This window comes from Panthera uncia, chromosome D2, assembly GCF_023721935.1.
Source record: "Panthera uncia isolate 11264 chromosome D2, Puncia_PCG_1.0, whole genome shotgun sequence".
NCBI classification, from domain to species: Eukaryota; Metazoa; Chordata; class Mammalia; order Carnivora; family Felidae; genus Panthera; species Panthera uncia.
This window is the reverse complement of record NC_064818.1, coordinates 77,879,673-77,895,221: the sequence shown is the minus strand read 5'-3', so window position 1 is coordinate 77,895,221 and position 15,549 is coordinate 77,879,673. Positions and strand designations below refer to the sequence as shown.

The 15,549-nt window shown below is 42.6% G+C and overlaps 1 protein-coding gene across 1 annotated transcript in view; it reads right to left on the bottom strand.

The window, feature by feature from the left end:
* Positions 1-884: 884 nt before the first annotated feature.
* Positions 885-15,549, bottom strand: part of ABRAXAS2 (abraxas 2, BRISC complex subunit) — a 31,611-nt gene continuing 16,946 nt past the window's right edge. Inside the window, exons 5-9 of the mRNA XM_049646617.1 lie at positions 10,347-10,537; positions 8,746-8,865; positions 8,141-8,225; positions 6,473-6,587; positions 885-3,084 (exon numbers count right to left, since the gene is read on the bottom strand). Of these exons, the coding sequence (XP_049502574.1) occupies positions 2,615-3,084; positions 6,473-6,587; positions 8,141-8,225; positions 8,746-8,865; positions 10,347-10,537 (981 nt within the window). The 3' untranslated portion in view covers positions 885-2,614. The remainder of the gene's footprint in view (positions 3,085-6,472; positions 6,588-8,140; positions 8,226-8,745; positions 8,866-10,346; positions 10,538-15,549) is intronic.

The window sequence follows — 15,549 nt, the reverse complement described above, 5'->3', positions numbered from 1 at the left end:
TTTATGTTTTGGTCCTTCCCCAGAAAAGCCAATTCCAACATGTAACTAAGCATAGCCAGACTTCTAAGTAAGTTAAAAGAATCCTGTCTTCTTTTCTCTAACTAGTTGGAGGAGACGCAGAGTAGAATCTTGAAGGACTAGAGTCCCCATTTTAAAATCTCACTGAAACAGCCTCTCACCTTGGATTTTGGAAGAGATACATTGCTCACCGGGAACGGCTCACACAGAATCCAGAAAGTGCTCTCTAGCCAGCAGATCCTCATCAGAAGGCAGTTCTGTAATCCCTACGACTCTAGGAGCACCAGGTTCTATAACGTCTAAACATCTAAACATGGTTAGCTTGATTCAGGCAGGAATCTCTTCAAACAAGACCAGTTCTTATGGGAAAGGTGCCTTTGGGGGACTTTCTAAGATTCAGTGTTGCACTCAATGGATACTCCGTTCTCTTGGTACTCAACACATGCTCCTTGAAATCAACAGGAACATATTAGTAAATAGCGTTCTCGGATTTTCCCGAAACCAGCCTTACCCAAATTCTGAACGCGGGTAAGTTTTCGTGACCTTTAGGAAACCGTATTAAAAGGCCCCTGGATGGCTCAGTTGGTTAAGCGTCCGACTCTTGATTTCGACTCGGGCCATGATCTTATGGTTCGTGAGCTTGAGCCCCGTGTAGGGCTCTGCACTGACAGTATAGAGCCTGTTTAGGGTTCTCTCTGTCCCTCTCTTTCCGCCCTTCCCCCGCTTGCACGTGCGCTCTATCTCAAAAAAACAAACAAACAAACGAACATTTAAAAGATAGAACACTGTATTAAGTCTCCTAAGAATGGCCTGAGTGAACTGAGGCAAGACCTTGGTGGGTGCTGAGACAGACGTCACAACGGTGGTACCATGATTAAATAAGTTTTTATTGTCACATTTAACTGCTTTGTCAGATACACATGGTAGGTTTCAGTATGGCATAAAAATAAAGATATTTTCCTGAATGTCAGAATCGGAACAGAGGAGATGGCTATGGCACTTAAAAAAATGAAATTCACACTGGTGCTGAAGCTGCTAGAAGGGAGCCGATAACCAGAACACACGTGCGGACGGAGAGGTCTGCAACATCTCAAATCGAATGGCAGTGGTGTAAGGCCAACAAAACCGTGACAGCAGGAAAGCACAGACCCCAGAGTGGCTCTCGGAAGAATGGCACTTATAGCATTTCATTTTTCGGTCTACACGGTGTCATGGAGTATTGGAACCGAGGCTCAGGGAGTCGACTTCTCTCCAACAAAATAAAACTACTTTTCCAGAACCCGGATTTTAAGCCTCTTTTAAAACCTTTCTTATTCTCACAGGTTTTAACTAGCTCACGGGAAATGCAGTCACATCCCGAAGCGTTAACTTCGCGGGCTGACCTCATCACAAACGCGGGGTCTCGTCGTTTCCAAACCAGGAGCCTAGCGCGCTCATGAATGTCTTTAGTGGTTTCACACATTCTGGGCAAAACTAGAAAACAAGCAGTAATTAAATAAAAATGTAAGTGCATCCCAACAGAAAGTCTCTACGCATTCCGCAACTATCCTCCAAGTAGCAATTTAAAAAATAATAAGTATGGTTATTCAGATTTAAAATGAATCTCTATTCACCAAGATTCCCAAATGGTTTATCAAATGTCTTTCCTCCACGAATAAAACTAACACTAGGATTTGTCAGAATTGCTAAATGCGTTATATCCCTTACGTACGAACTCGGCAAACTCCACTGTGTCTGGAGTCTGTTCAGCATGAAGCGCAGGTCGAACAGAACTCCTTTCTGTTATCTGCTGCTGTGTGTCCTTCAGTTGGAAGACTCCAGAACAGAGACCATAAATGTGGCTAGTGCAACAAAGCAGTCACTGTCATACCCCGAAAGAAAAATAAGTAATTTATTTTATGACATACTTATTTGGATGATTACTTACTGGTAATTAGTATCTCTACATTTTTTTTTTTTTAAAGGCAACCATTTTAAGTGACAACAGATATCAGGCTAGTAGAAAAGAGTTGAAACAAAGCCCTCTCTTTTGATCTCACAAAGTCATGCAGACAAGAGAAGGTCCATCCGATTTGTTCCAATCAGGCTTCTTGGAATTATCAAAATTTCTTTCTGGCAAAGATGAATTTGGCTCATCATAGAAAGAAGGTTCTTTGAAGGCTGCTGCTAAACTCGTTTCCCTTTGAAAAAGTAAATTTCAAGGCATGATAGTGCAAGAGGTAAGTTTTTGATTTACAGAACATTTATAGACTAATTGTGCTTAGTCTCTAATTTTTCCAATTTATTTGAAAGAACAGAAACTATGTTGATAAGTTTCACTCTGCCTAAATTTACCAGTACATCCATGAATCGCACCAGAATTAGGACAATTTGATTATCTTAATGATTCGGTCACGAAACCTGCGCACCGCGACTGCAGGTGGGAACCGGCAGACGTGAGGCTCCTACCAGTTAGTTCTGTGCCCGGGGACCCTCCTGTTGGGTGTCCGGGGCTCTGAGAAAGCAGTTCTCCCCCCTCCCCCAGATTAAGTCCTCAAAAACCTCTCTCAATAAGCAATGAAGAAAAACCATGCTAAGTGGAGAGTTTCTTGTTTAGCTAAATCTGGGAGGTCTGAGTGTTCCTGGAGCCCCCGTCGGGATGTGTCAGGGCTCGAGAATCCCTCGAATGGGAGTATTCGCTGTTAGAGGGTTCTGTGGGGTCGATCAAATTTTCATAATCGCTGTCATCGGATTCCTCGACACTGTCTCCAGCTGCTCTTTGGGAAGGAGGAAGGTCTGTGTCACTCCCGGGACACTGCAGTCCGGCACTGCTGGAAGCGTAACTGGAAGAACCCACGGCCTGCGGTCGAGGCATAAAGACACTAGTTTCCATGCGAGAATGGCTCAAAGTACTTTCTTGATTGTTTGGGTGAAAATCAGAATAAGGGGGAGGAGGATCGGAGGCCTCTGCGTCTCCAAGCGTACTTCTACCTTCGGCTGCAAGCCCAGGGTAGGGCATCCGGGGGCTGAAGGCCGGTCCCGAACTTTCGGATGGCACCTGCCTGCTGATCATCGCCTGCTGCAGTCCTGGACCAAAACAAAGAAAACTGTAACACTTTGTCTATTTTGGCAGCTTTGCATCTCAACGCACTAAGCGGTCAGCCTGAATGTTCCGGAGAATGGCAACAAAGCAGTGAAACTGATTACTACTCTTAATTATCTTACATGTGCACGGTACTTCATAATTTACAGAACATGTTCCTATAATTACTTCATAATTTACAAAACATGTTCCTATAATTTATTTAAGCCTCAAAAAAAACTTCTGCGGGGGGCGCCTGGGTGGTTGAGCGTCCGGCTTTAGCTCAGGGCATGATCTTGCAGTTTGTGAGCTCGAACTCTCTGCTAGAGAGTGTAGAGCCCACTTCGGATCCTGTCGCCCTCTCTCTGTCCCTCCCCAGCTCGTGTGCTCTCTCTCTCTCTCAAAAATAAATAATCATTTAACAAAATAATAAAAACCTTCTGAAGTTTTATCGTCATTATTAATATCACTGTTTGCCAGATTATTACACAAGGGACCAGAGTTCAGAAAGGCTAAGTGACTTCACTAAGGGAGCAACGAGAAGTGGGGCCCTGATACTCAAAGGCAGATCTTCTAATTCCAAATCCTGTGCTGTTTCCCTCCCCTGTTGCTTACTGTGTTTACAGACTGTGGGGACGGGAATAAACAGTCCTTACCACCCGTGGCAGTCATTTGAATGTGAGTTTCTTCTTTGATAGACATCAAAAAGCATTTTTCTTTACAACTACTCATCACAATACACTCGTATACCATTTTCTCCTTCAAAGTTTAAAAGCCCTATGTTAGGTGGCCAATTTTCCAGGTTCTAGGCCATAAATACAGCACATTTTTTTTTCTTTTTTCTTCTTTAAGGCAAGCTCTACACCCAACGGTGGGCTCAAACTCACCACCCTGAGATCAAGAGCTGCACTCTCCATCGATTGAGCCAGCCGGGCACCCCAATATAGTGCATTTTTGTGTATGCTCCGGAATAATACCACAACTAGGAGTCCACAGCCTTGAAAAACACTCATACAAAATTTAGAAAAGAACAGAGAAAATAAAATCACCCATAATTCTATCACCTAGATAATACTATTAGACTTTTGGTGAAAAGACTACAGGATTTGTTGGAGTTAAAACATAAACATTTTAGGGGCATCTGAATGGCTCAGTTGGTTGAGTGTCCAACTTCGGCTCAGGTCATGATCTCACGGTTTGTGAGTTCAAACCCCAGTCGTGCTCTGTGCTGACAGATCAGAGCCTGGAGCCTGCTTCAGATTCTGTGTCTCCCTCTCTCTCTGCCCCTCCCCTGCTCATGCTCTGTCTCTCAAAACTGAAAAAATGTTAAATAAATAAATAAATAAATAAATAAATATTTAAAAAAAAAAGATAAAGATTTTAGATGTCAACCCTTCCCCCCCCTTTCTGAATTCCAGTCTTATTATCCAGCCTGGTGTGTGTGTGTGTGCATGTGTGTGTGTGTGTATTTTAAACATAGCTGACATTGTGTGTTTATGTCATTTTACATCCTAGTGCTTTCTGGGTACTATCTCAGGTCATTACTGGGTATTATCTGGTAATATACTGGTAATATAGTGGGTATTATCCCAGGTCATTAAAAATTCACCTTAATGGCTGTACAATATTGCACCATATAGATATGCCATAATTTATTCAATTATTCTACTGCTATTTATTTGACTACTCCAATAGGTTGTTTCTAAGATTTTAGAGTTACAAAGTTGTGATTATTATTCTTGTGCAGAAATCCTTGTCTGCATTTCTGATTATCTCTCAAAAAATGTTAACACTAAGTGTGAATCAGGTATCACTTACCTGGAAATATAAATTACCTCTTAATTGCTTTACAAATATTTTTTTTAAGTTACTTTTTTTTTTTTTAAGTTTATTTGCTTATTTTGGGAGAATGTGCATCCAAGGTGGGGAAGGGACACAGAGAGAGAGAGAGAGAGAGAGAGAGACAGAGAGAGACAGAGAGAGAGAGAGAATCCCAAGCAGGCTCTGCTCTGTCAGTGCAGAGCCTGATGTGGGATTCGATCTCTTAAACCAAAATCAAGAGTCGGACGCTTAACCGACTGAGCCACCCAGATGTCCCGGTTTGCAAGTATTCTTATTAAATCAGAAAAAATTATACATTTAATGTACACATGTTAAATCTGGTGATGCTATAGCAAACATGTCTCTTCCCATGCTGGAATCAATAGATTCTTGGGCCTAATTCTCATTCAACCAGCTGGTTCCCTTAGCCTAATTGTATCCATTCATTCACAGCTACCAAAAAACAGACATTACAGCCTTGGCTGTGATCCTATGAATCAAATGTCAAGTTAAAAGAATATTGGGTCTGGGAAGGCAAGCTGGTGCAGCCACTCTGGAAAACAGTATGGAGGTTCCTCAAAAAACTGAAAACAGAACTACCCTACAACCCAGCAATTGCACTACTAGGCATTTATCCAAGGGATACAGGTGTGCTGTTTCGAAGGGGCACATGTACCCCCATGTTTAGAGTGGTACTATCAACAATAGCCAAAGGGTGGAAATGGCCCAAATGTCCATCGAGGGACGAATGGATAAAGAAGATGTGGTATATATCTACAATGGAGTATCACTCGGCAATCAAAAAGAATGAAATCTTGCCATTGGCAACTACGCGGATGGAACCACGTGGAGGGTATTATGCTAAGTGAAATTAGTCACTCAGAGAAAGACAAAAATCATAGGACTTCACTCCTATGAGGACTTTAAGAGACAAAACAGATGAACGTAAGGGAAGGGAAACAAAAATAATACAAAAACAGGGAGGGACAAAACAAAAGAGACTCATAAATATGGAGAACAAACTGAGGATTGCTGGAGGGGTTGTGGGAGGGGGGATGGGCTACAGGGGTAAGGGGCAGTAAGGAATCTACTCCTGAAATCATTGTTGCACTATACGCTAACTAATTTGGACGTAAATTTAAAAAATAAAATTAAAAAAAAAAAAAAAGAATACTGGGTCGCTCCTTTATGCGGTATGATGAACACGGGACATGATCCCCACCCGGGAGGCGTGCGGGGTTATTAACTCAGTCAGGAACTTCACATCTGCCATGAACAGACCGTAGCGGTCAAGGCACACAAGTCTGCGGCAACCCCTTCCTGGGATTTATTCTCACTTGCTTCAGCCTTTCTCCTTTTAATCTCCTCTCTTGGTTTCAGAGACTTGGGAAGGACACCATGGGAAACAGTACTTCTCTTCTGGAAGCTTAGAGACAAGCAAACGTTCTCTCGCCATCAGCCTCACGCGGGGCTGGACGAGTGCAGAAGGGTTCCTGTGATTTATCGTATGGTTCGACGTTTGAAACGAGATGTTTCCCTGATACCAAATGCTGAAAGTAATGGGAAACTCACTTCTTTCTTGCTCCTTTTCATGTTTCCTCTGAGTGATTTGTCTTCTCAATTTGTTCACTTCTGCCTGACAAGACGCAACAACTCGCTCGCTCTTTTCCACATCTGCACACACTGCCTGAGGGAAAAAACGACAACGGGAACAGTCCATTTCAAATTCAAGCGCGAGGCGTTCCACGGAGACAGCACTGACTGGAGCCCTAGGAAGAGCTCAGACGCTGCCTCGAGTCACAAAGCGGATGTGGGAGGCAGAGCAGGATCAGGAGGGCCCAAGGGACAGGTCCTGTGATCCACTGGCTGGCTTCCTTAATTCTGTGAAGATGATGATGCCATTGAGCCTCTGGACTCTTGAAAAATAAGGGCAAGATGGGAAAGATTTGATTCTTTCCCTCGCACACCAGTCTAGCATCCCAAGGATGAACAACAGATAGGACAGGAATGAGAGGCTTTCAACTTTAATTTATAACCAACAATCAAAAATCAGATGTCACAAATAAACTTATTTCACAGAAAAGATTTATCATTAGGGAGAGCGGGGAGGAAAAGTTTCAAGTCGAGACTTCATAAAGACAGCCAGGGAGTCTACACCTATGCCACTCGGCTACTCCCATCAAGGCACTCGATGCGTTACTGGTGGCTGCACGGCAGGCCTTAGGCAGTCGGCAGTGAAATGAGAACAGCCACTCTGAGGTCGGCTAGACAGTGCTGACAGCCTGCAAAGAGCACGGTCATGAATTTAGGACAAAAAGCTGTTTTTCACTGCACGTTCCTTCCATAGCAGAAATACCAGAAACTGCCAGAAAGTAGGCCGGTCACCAGCGAGCCTGTATAAAGCTCCCTGTGCTGCCAGGTGGGCCGGGACCCTACTCTGGAACACTAACGCTGGAAACCGCGTCGTGTGTGCTTTCTTCTTTGGCCCCAAGCTGATCAGCGTGCTTCCCTCTTTTTCGGTAGCTGCCTGCACTCCCCTCGCTATTCCTTGGGGCTTCTTCCTCAGAGCTAGGCTTTCTCCAGATCTGGGAGAGCTTCTTCAGCCACACCACTTCCCCTCTTGTTCTCAGAGCCTCTTTTGTCCTTAGGGTTCAGGGCAAATTACTCCTAGGAACACACTGGGGATGATGAGAAGATCGTGGGAAAGGACTGTTAGCACCTAGCTCAATCACTGGCTGGTAGGAGATGTTTCCATAAATACTTGTTGCATGAATGACTAGGAATGAACAGGCTCCGGGGAGACCCTCCCACTAGATGGAGGCAGCTGGGGGCAAAGCGAGTGAACCGGAGCGAAGGAGCAGGGCCGTACCGGTTACGGGCGCCCTTTGACGCGGCCCCAACTCGGAGTGTCCTGATGGAGACGGCTGTGTTCTCAGCAATCCCTTAAACGTGGAAGGTATTTCCCCAAAGAAAACGCCGTTATAAATGGGGTCGGGAGTATTTAAACTAGTAATGTTAATACTGTACTTCAGACCCTCTACTTTCAGGCGCGTAACGAGACAGCCTTTTGCAGGCTGACGCGAGTAACTACCCCACACATCTGATACTATTTGGGGAAAGCACATTCTGACTTTTGGACCATGATTCATTTGTCAGTTGGGAGGCGATTCAAAGTTAAAGTAGAATTAAAAGCACTTGGGCATTATGAATAAGATAAAAAACTAGTAGATAGAGAGGTACCTGCACTTTCTCCTGAAGCGCATTATACACCTGATAAATCGCCCTGATGTCTTTCATGACTCCATCCTTGTCAAAAAAGTCGGTACTAGAAGACAGGAAAAAGACGTCACCAAATTATCACGACCAGAAAGGCATTTTCCTATCGCTTCCGCCGCCATTCATTACGTAAACGCTACAATTCCAAGCGACTGTCTCAGCAGCGATGCCCATGCCACTAGAATCACGGAGGAGAACAGAAAAAGAACCCATGTTACCAAGACAACTTGAAAAGTAATGAAACGCTACCCATTTTTCAGTGACCACATTTAGCTTTGGAACCTCAGAAATCTGCATACTCTTTCAAAACTTTTATATCAATTGCAAAAAAAACAAAAAAACAAAAAACCAAAACTGTGGCAAATGTTTAAACACAAAAGTACTGGTGAAGGGAAACTATCTTTTCGATAAGCATGAAATTCTGACATGTGGCGGTGGTGGCCTAGAGGATGACCTAGCTGCATTTTTCCACTTCAGTCACATCGAGCTTGATCTCGCTTGTTTCCATGAGTCTGTTAAACACTGTTCACAGAAGAAAGGAAAACACTTGCATTTTACTTTCAACTTACCCATGCTCTTTAATAACTTTGGCGTAACTCTGAGAAGTATTTGGCACTGAAGACACTTTGTACTCTTGCTGGCTAGTATTGCCTAGATTGGGGATAGCGAGGGATATCCTTTGATTATACCTGCGGAAGCATGGAGAAAGACCGTGTCAAAGGCGCTGCTCTACTTGAACCACGGGTCCTGGCAGTAGGAGCTGGGAGTCTCGGCACCGATGAACTACCGGAAGGTCTCATGGAGCACCTATTTTTACAACCCAAGGACACATGAACTGGTAGAAACTCGACTGTAAACTCCTGGAGAGCAGAGGTCCCGTCTCAGACCTCCTTTGCATCCCCACAGCAACTGGCCGAGCGCTGAGGTTGTTAAGAGCTCAGGAAATACCCACTGATTACTTACTGAAATCTTGCAAATGGCTATTTAACAAGTAATAATTGTTTTCACAAAGGGCACCTGGGTAGTAGCTCAGTCGGTCAAGCATCCGATTTTGGCTCAAGTCATGAGCTCACGATCGTGAGTTCGAGCCCTACACTGGGCTCCCTGCTGTCAGCAAGGAGTCGGCTTCGGATCCTCCGTCTCCCTGTTTCTGCCCTTCCCTGCACGTGCTTTCTCTCTCTCAAAAATAAATAAACATTTAGGGGCGCCTGGGTGGCTCAGTTGGTTAAGTATCCGACTTCGGCTCAGGTCATGATCCCACTGCTTGTGGGTTCGAGCCCCACGTCCGGCTCTGTGCTGACGGCTCAGAGCCTGGAGCCTGCTTCAGATTCTGTCTCCGTCTCTCTGCCCCTCCCCCGCTCAAGCTCGGTCTCTCTCTCAAATATAAATAAAAACAGTAAAAAAATTTTTTTTTATTGATAATTATTTTCACTAATGTTGATGTAATATAGTTTACAAGTGAATTTCCAGAAGGAAACCTTTTTGTTATTTACAGATAGACATCATAATCATGATTTTTTTTTTTTTTTTTGCTTTCATAAGTTCACAATGCAAAACCCTCATTAACCAGTAGGTGGATCAATTTTACAATTTTCTCTTTGAAATCGGTTTTAAAATTACAGGCTTCCAGAGCAGTAAAACTGTATTTCTACATAATGGATTATGGAGAAGCAAATGATGATTTCCAGCTATTTATTCCTATAAGAATTTATGCATAATTAACATATCTTGCTAATGCTTCTTGATTCAAAAACAATTTTAATTTATACAACTGACAGGAAACTACCTTCTCTCATTACAAAGAAAGCTAGCTGAAAGAGAATTACAAAAGCTCTTTTTTTTAATGTTTATTTATTTATTTTTGAGTAAGAGACAGAGGCAGAGCATGAGCACAGGAGGGGCAGAGAGAGAGAGAGAGGGAGACACGGAGTCTGAAGCAGGCTCCAGGCTCTGAGCTGTCAATACAGAGCCCGACGTGGGGCTCGAACCCATGAACTGTGAGATCCTGACCTGAGCCGAAGTCGGAGGCTTAACCGACTGAGCCCCCCAGGCGCCCCAAAAGCTTTTCTTTAAAGATGCAATAATATGCACATTTTGAAAGTCATAAATCTCAATCATTTGCACAACATCTTTACTGTTTACATGAGGCTGGTGGGAATTCTTTCTTTACCTTCGATTTGGCCTAAAGAGAACATATTCTAAAGCATGAGTGGAATTGTTGGCGGTAGAGATGAAGCTGAAGAGAAGGAAGACGAGATCGGGCACCCCAAGGATGCGGGTGAGCTGCTTATGGATCACCTGCTCTCTGTATGACATCTGCTGCTGTGTGTTTCGCCGGAATCTGTACCATCCAATAACTTTCTGCAATGAAAACAGAAGGAAGAAAGGTATTAAAACTTGCATGAAATCTTATGAATTTAATTCTGAACGTATCGATACAAACACCTGTAAACACATTCATAGCAGCTTTACGTGCAATAGCTCAAAACCAGAAATAACGCCATTGTTCATCAATAGGTGAATGAATAAACAAACAAGATTCCTAGAAGAAAACACAGGCGGCAATCTATTGACGTCAGAAACATTTTTCTAGATATGCCTCATCTGGCAAGGGAAACAAAAGCAAAAATAAACTATTGGGACTACATCAAAATGAAAAGCTTCTGTGCAGCAAGGGAAATAATCAACAAAACTAAAAGACAACCTACTGAATGGGAGAAGATATTTGCAAATGATGTATCCAATATGGGGTTAATATCCAAAATATATAAAGAACTCCTACAACTCAACACCAAAAAACCAAATAATCCAATTTAAAAATGGGCAGAGGACACGAACAGACATTTTTTTGTAAAGAAGGCATACAGATGGCTAACAGACACATGAAACGATGCTCAACATCACTAATCATCAGGGAAATGCAAATCAAAACCACAAGGAGATATCGACTCACACCTGTCAGAACAGCTAAAAAAACAAAAAACAAAAAACCCACAAGAAACAACAAATGTTGGTGAGGATGTGCATAGAAAGGAACTCTCATGCACTGCCGGTAGGAATGCAAACTGGTACGGCCGTGGTGGGAAACAGTACGGAGGTTCCTCAAAGAATTAAAAATAAATTACCATATGATCCAGTAATTCTGCTACTGGGCATTTACTCAAAGAAAACAAAAACACTAATTTGAAAAGATGTACCCACCCCTATGTTTATTGCAGCGTTAGTTACAATAACCAAGATATGGAAGCAGCTCAAGTGTCCATCCATAGAAGAATGGATAAAGAAGATACGGTAGATATACACGATGGAGTATTAGGTATAAGAAAGAATGAAATCTTACCATTTGCACCAACATGGATGGATCTAGAGGGTTTAATGCTACGTGAAATAGGTCAGTCAGAGAAGGACAAATATTGTATGTTTTCCTCATACGTGGAATTTAGGAAACAAACGAACAAAGCAAAAAGAGATCAACAAAAACGAAAAACAGACTCTTAACTACAGAGAACAAACTGGTGGTTGCCAGAGGGAGGTAGGTGGGGAAATGAGTGAAACAGACGAAGGATTAAGAGTATGTTTATCATGAGGGGCACTGAGTAATGTACAGAATTATTGAATCATTTGTAAACCCGAAACAAATACAATACTATATATTAATTATACTTCAATTAAAGATTATAAATATATATATACACATATATATATATGTGTATATATATATATAAACTTTTAAAAAAGGGACAGAAGGAGATTTTGCATGGATATGTTCATTATTTTATGCTGAAGGTTTCATGGGTGTATGAATATTTCAAAACTTATTTAAGTGTGTACTCTAAATATGTGCAGCTCACTGTATGTCAATTATACCTCAATACAATGATTTAACGAGTTTAGCTTCGTCAGCTCTAACTATGGGATAACTCAACTGTCTAAGCAAATTAAGACTGTTATGCTCTCTGGAAGAATATTTCTTGTAATATGATCTCCTAGACACCCGGGAGCTTAATCAACTGCTCCTGGGCCCTACCAAACCTGCAGAATCAGAACATCCAAGGGTAGAACCAGGAATATAAATTTAAAACAATTCCTTGAGTTTTTTCTTATACACACTAAAGTTTGAAAATCTCTGTTGTGGAAATACTTAACTCTATCAGAAGAATAACCTTCATATAGGCTCTTTCTTTGAAACATACAATTTAAGTGAAAATCCTGATTTAAGAAGTAAAGGTAATTAAAAATTGTTAGCATCACTTTTTTTTAACATTTTCTCATTTTTAATGTTTATTATTTATTTTTAATATGAAATTTATTGTCGCATCACTTTTTTTCTAATGTTTGTTTATTTTTGAGGCAGAGAGAGCACGAGTGTGGGAGGGGCAGAGAGAGAGGCAGACAGAGGATCCAAAGCAGGCTCCCCGCTGACAGTAGTAAGCCCAATGCGGGGTTTGAACCCACAAACCATGAGATCACGATCTGAGCTGAAGTCAGAGGTTCAACCAGCTGAGCCACCCAGACGCCCTTGTTAGTGTCATTTTAAAATTAATAGTAAATTTCGATTATGTTTTGGAACTTTCATGTAGGAAGGAAATGAACCAACCTTTGCTGAACCCCTGTGCCCAGCCCCCACATAGCTGTATTACAAATATTTTCACTAATTATCACAACTCTGGCAGGTGAGTAATGTTTTCTCCACTGGGTTTATATCACATGCAAGGAACTACAGGGAACAAAGAAATAGTTCCTGCCCTCATGGAGTTATTACTGACTATAAAGCATAACTTCCAATAAAAGCAATTCATTCTGGTATTTTTTTTTAAGAAATATTTTCTTTTTTTTTTTTTTTAATGATTATTTATTTTGAGACAGAGACAGAGAGCTTGAGTGGAGGAGGGACAGAGAGAAAGAGACACACAGAAACCAAAGCAGGCCCCAGGCTCTGAGCTATCAGCACAGAGACCGACACAGGGCTCGAACCCACGAACTGTGAGGTCATGGCCTGAGCCAAAGTCGGACGCTTAACCAACTGAGCCACCCAGGTGTCCCCTGATACTCTTTTTTTAAAAAATACTTATTTATTTATTTTGAGAGAAAGAGAGAGTGCACACAAGTGGGAGAGGGGCAGAGACAGAGACAGAGAGAGAATCCCAAGCAAGCTCCGCAATGTCAGCACAGAGCCCAACGTGGGGCTCAATCTCACAAACTGCGAGATCATGACCCAAGTTAAAATCAAGAGTCGGACGCTTAACTGAATCACCCAGGCGCCCCAATTCTGATGTTCTTTAAACAAAAATAAAACCCAAACATTTTCTGACAACGTTAAATGTTATAAAATACGTTTTGTCCAAAGTCGCGGAGCTAAGGAGTGACACCTAAGATGGGGAGCCTGTCTGCCTGTCTTCTCCACTGTATAATGGTAACTGTACAGTTCCAAACTGGTCACATGACAGTGGTCATTACAAAGGAAAAAGCAGTTAAAAAAAAAAAGTGAGTAAGAAAAATCATCACCTTTCTGGAGCTACTGGTGCCTGAGAACACGCCATATTGCACCGCGAGCTTCGGGAGTATGATGAGTAACACTAGAGTGAGTGCCTCTGGGGGTCTCTACTCCCCCCGCATCCCCGCAAAGACCTGAGCGGTGCCAGCACATTGGTGGCTCCCCAGAAACACTCACTGACGAACAGAATCTTGCAAGGGGCTACTGGATGAGCACTAATGCTTTTCACTAATGATTCCAATTGTTTTATTCCATTTGGGTTTTGTTTTCAATTTTTTTTTTAATTTTTATTTATTTTTGAGATAGAGAAAGAGCATGAACGGGGGAGGGTCAGAGAGAGGGAGACACAGAATCTGAAGCAGGCTCCAGGCTCTGAGCTGTCAGCACAGAGCCCGACGCGGGGCTCGAACTCGTGGACCGCGAGATCGTGACCTGAGCCGAAGTCGGACGCTCAACTGACTGGGCCACCCAGGGGCCCCTCAATTTGTATTTTCTGAGAAGCGGGGAGCTTTACACATTTATTTTGGATATCAACTGATAGAAATATACTTATTCATTTGATATTTGCTAAAAAGATGCCCCGTCATTCTGGTCAATGAAAGATGAGATGCCCAATTAATCCACATTGGTGACATTTAGGATTCTACCTTTTAGAGCTTAACAAGCTAGCTGCAAGACTACTGAGAAACTACTTCACTGATACTAAAAAGCCCATTTTTTGACAATTATGTTTGGGCCGTGAGGAAAAAGTGTGGACATCTTTCCCTACAACCTTATTTCTGAAGTTTTACAGACAACTTTTCACAAAGACTTCCCGCTCTACTCTCAACTAGACATTCACTTACATTTTTTGGAGCCAAAGCTATCATCCCCCGTCCTGGGCACACTTGTCACTTTCACGCCATGCGCCTTTTGGCCTTACGATGATACTAAGGTGGCAGTTATGTTTATCGTTATCTACCGCAGGGCAGATAGTCCAGAAGGGAGAAACCCTCCTCTCGCTTGCTGTTTTGGCCTTAGCCAAAACCCTGAGGCTCGTGCGAACTTTGTAAACACAAGATGGGTTCTGCCAGGACAGTGATTCCGCACGCTGCCGTGGATGTCCACACTGCACCTGCTGGGGGATTCTCACAGCACAAACCTCAGCCTCTATCTCAAGCCTACCACCAAAACACGTTTCAGCAATGTTGTGGACTTCCTACACTTGAGAGCCACATACTCTTTTGTAAACATATTCCTAATATATTTCATGTATTAGTTTCTGTTGTGACAAAAATCTTTATTGGCTTGTATTTTTTTTTAATTTTTTTTTTAAATTTTTTTTTTTAATGTTTATTTATTTTTGAGACAGAGAGAGACAGAGCATTAATGGGGGAGGGTCAGAGAGAGAGGGAGACACAGAATCTGAAACAGGCTCCAGGCTCTGAGCTGTCAGCACAGAGCCCGACGCGGGGCTCAAACTCACGGACCACGAGATCGTGACCTGAGCCGAAGTCAGACGCTTAACCGACTGAGCCACCCAGGAGCCCCTTTAATTTTTTTTTTAACGTTTATTTATTTTTGAGACAGAGAGAGACAGAGCATGAACGGGGGAGGGGCAGAGAGAGAGGGAGGCACAGAATCCGAAGCAGGCTCCAGGCTCCGAGCTGTCAGCACAGAGCCCGACGCAGGGCTCGAACTCACAGACCGTGAGATCATGACCTGAGCCGAAGTTAGACGCTCAACCGACTGAGCCACCCAGGTGCCCCTATTGGCTTGTATTTTTTAATGGAAAATTCTAGGAACCTGAGAACTTTCAAAATTACTGTATGTTTATTTTATGTGAGTTCAACTTACTAAACTTTTGTTCAATTCTTAGAATTTTTCAATTAAATATTAG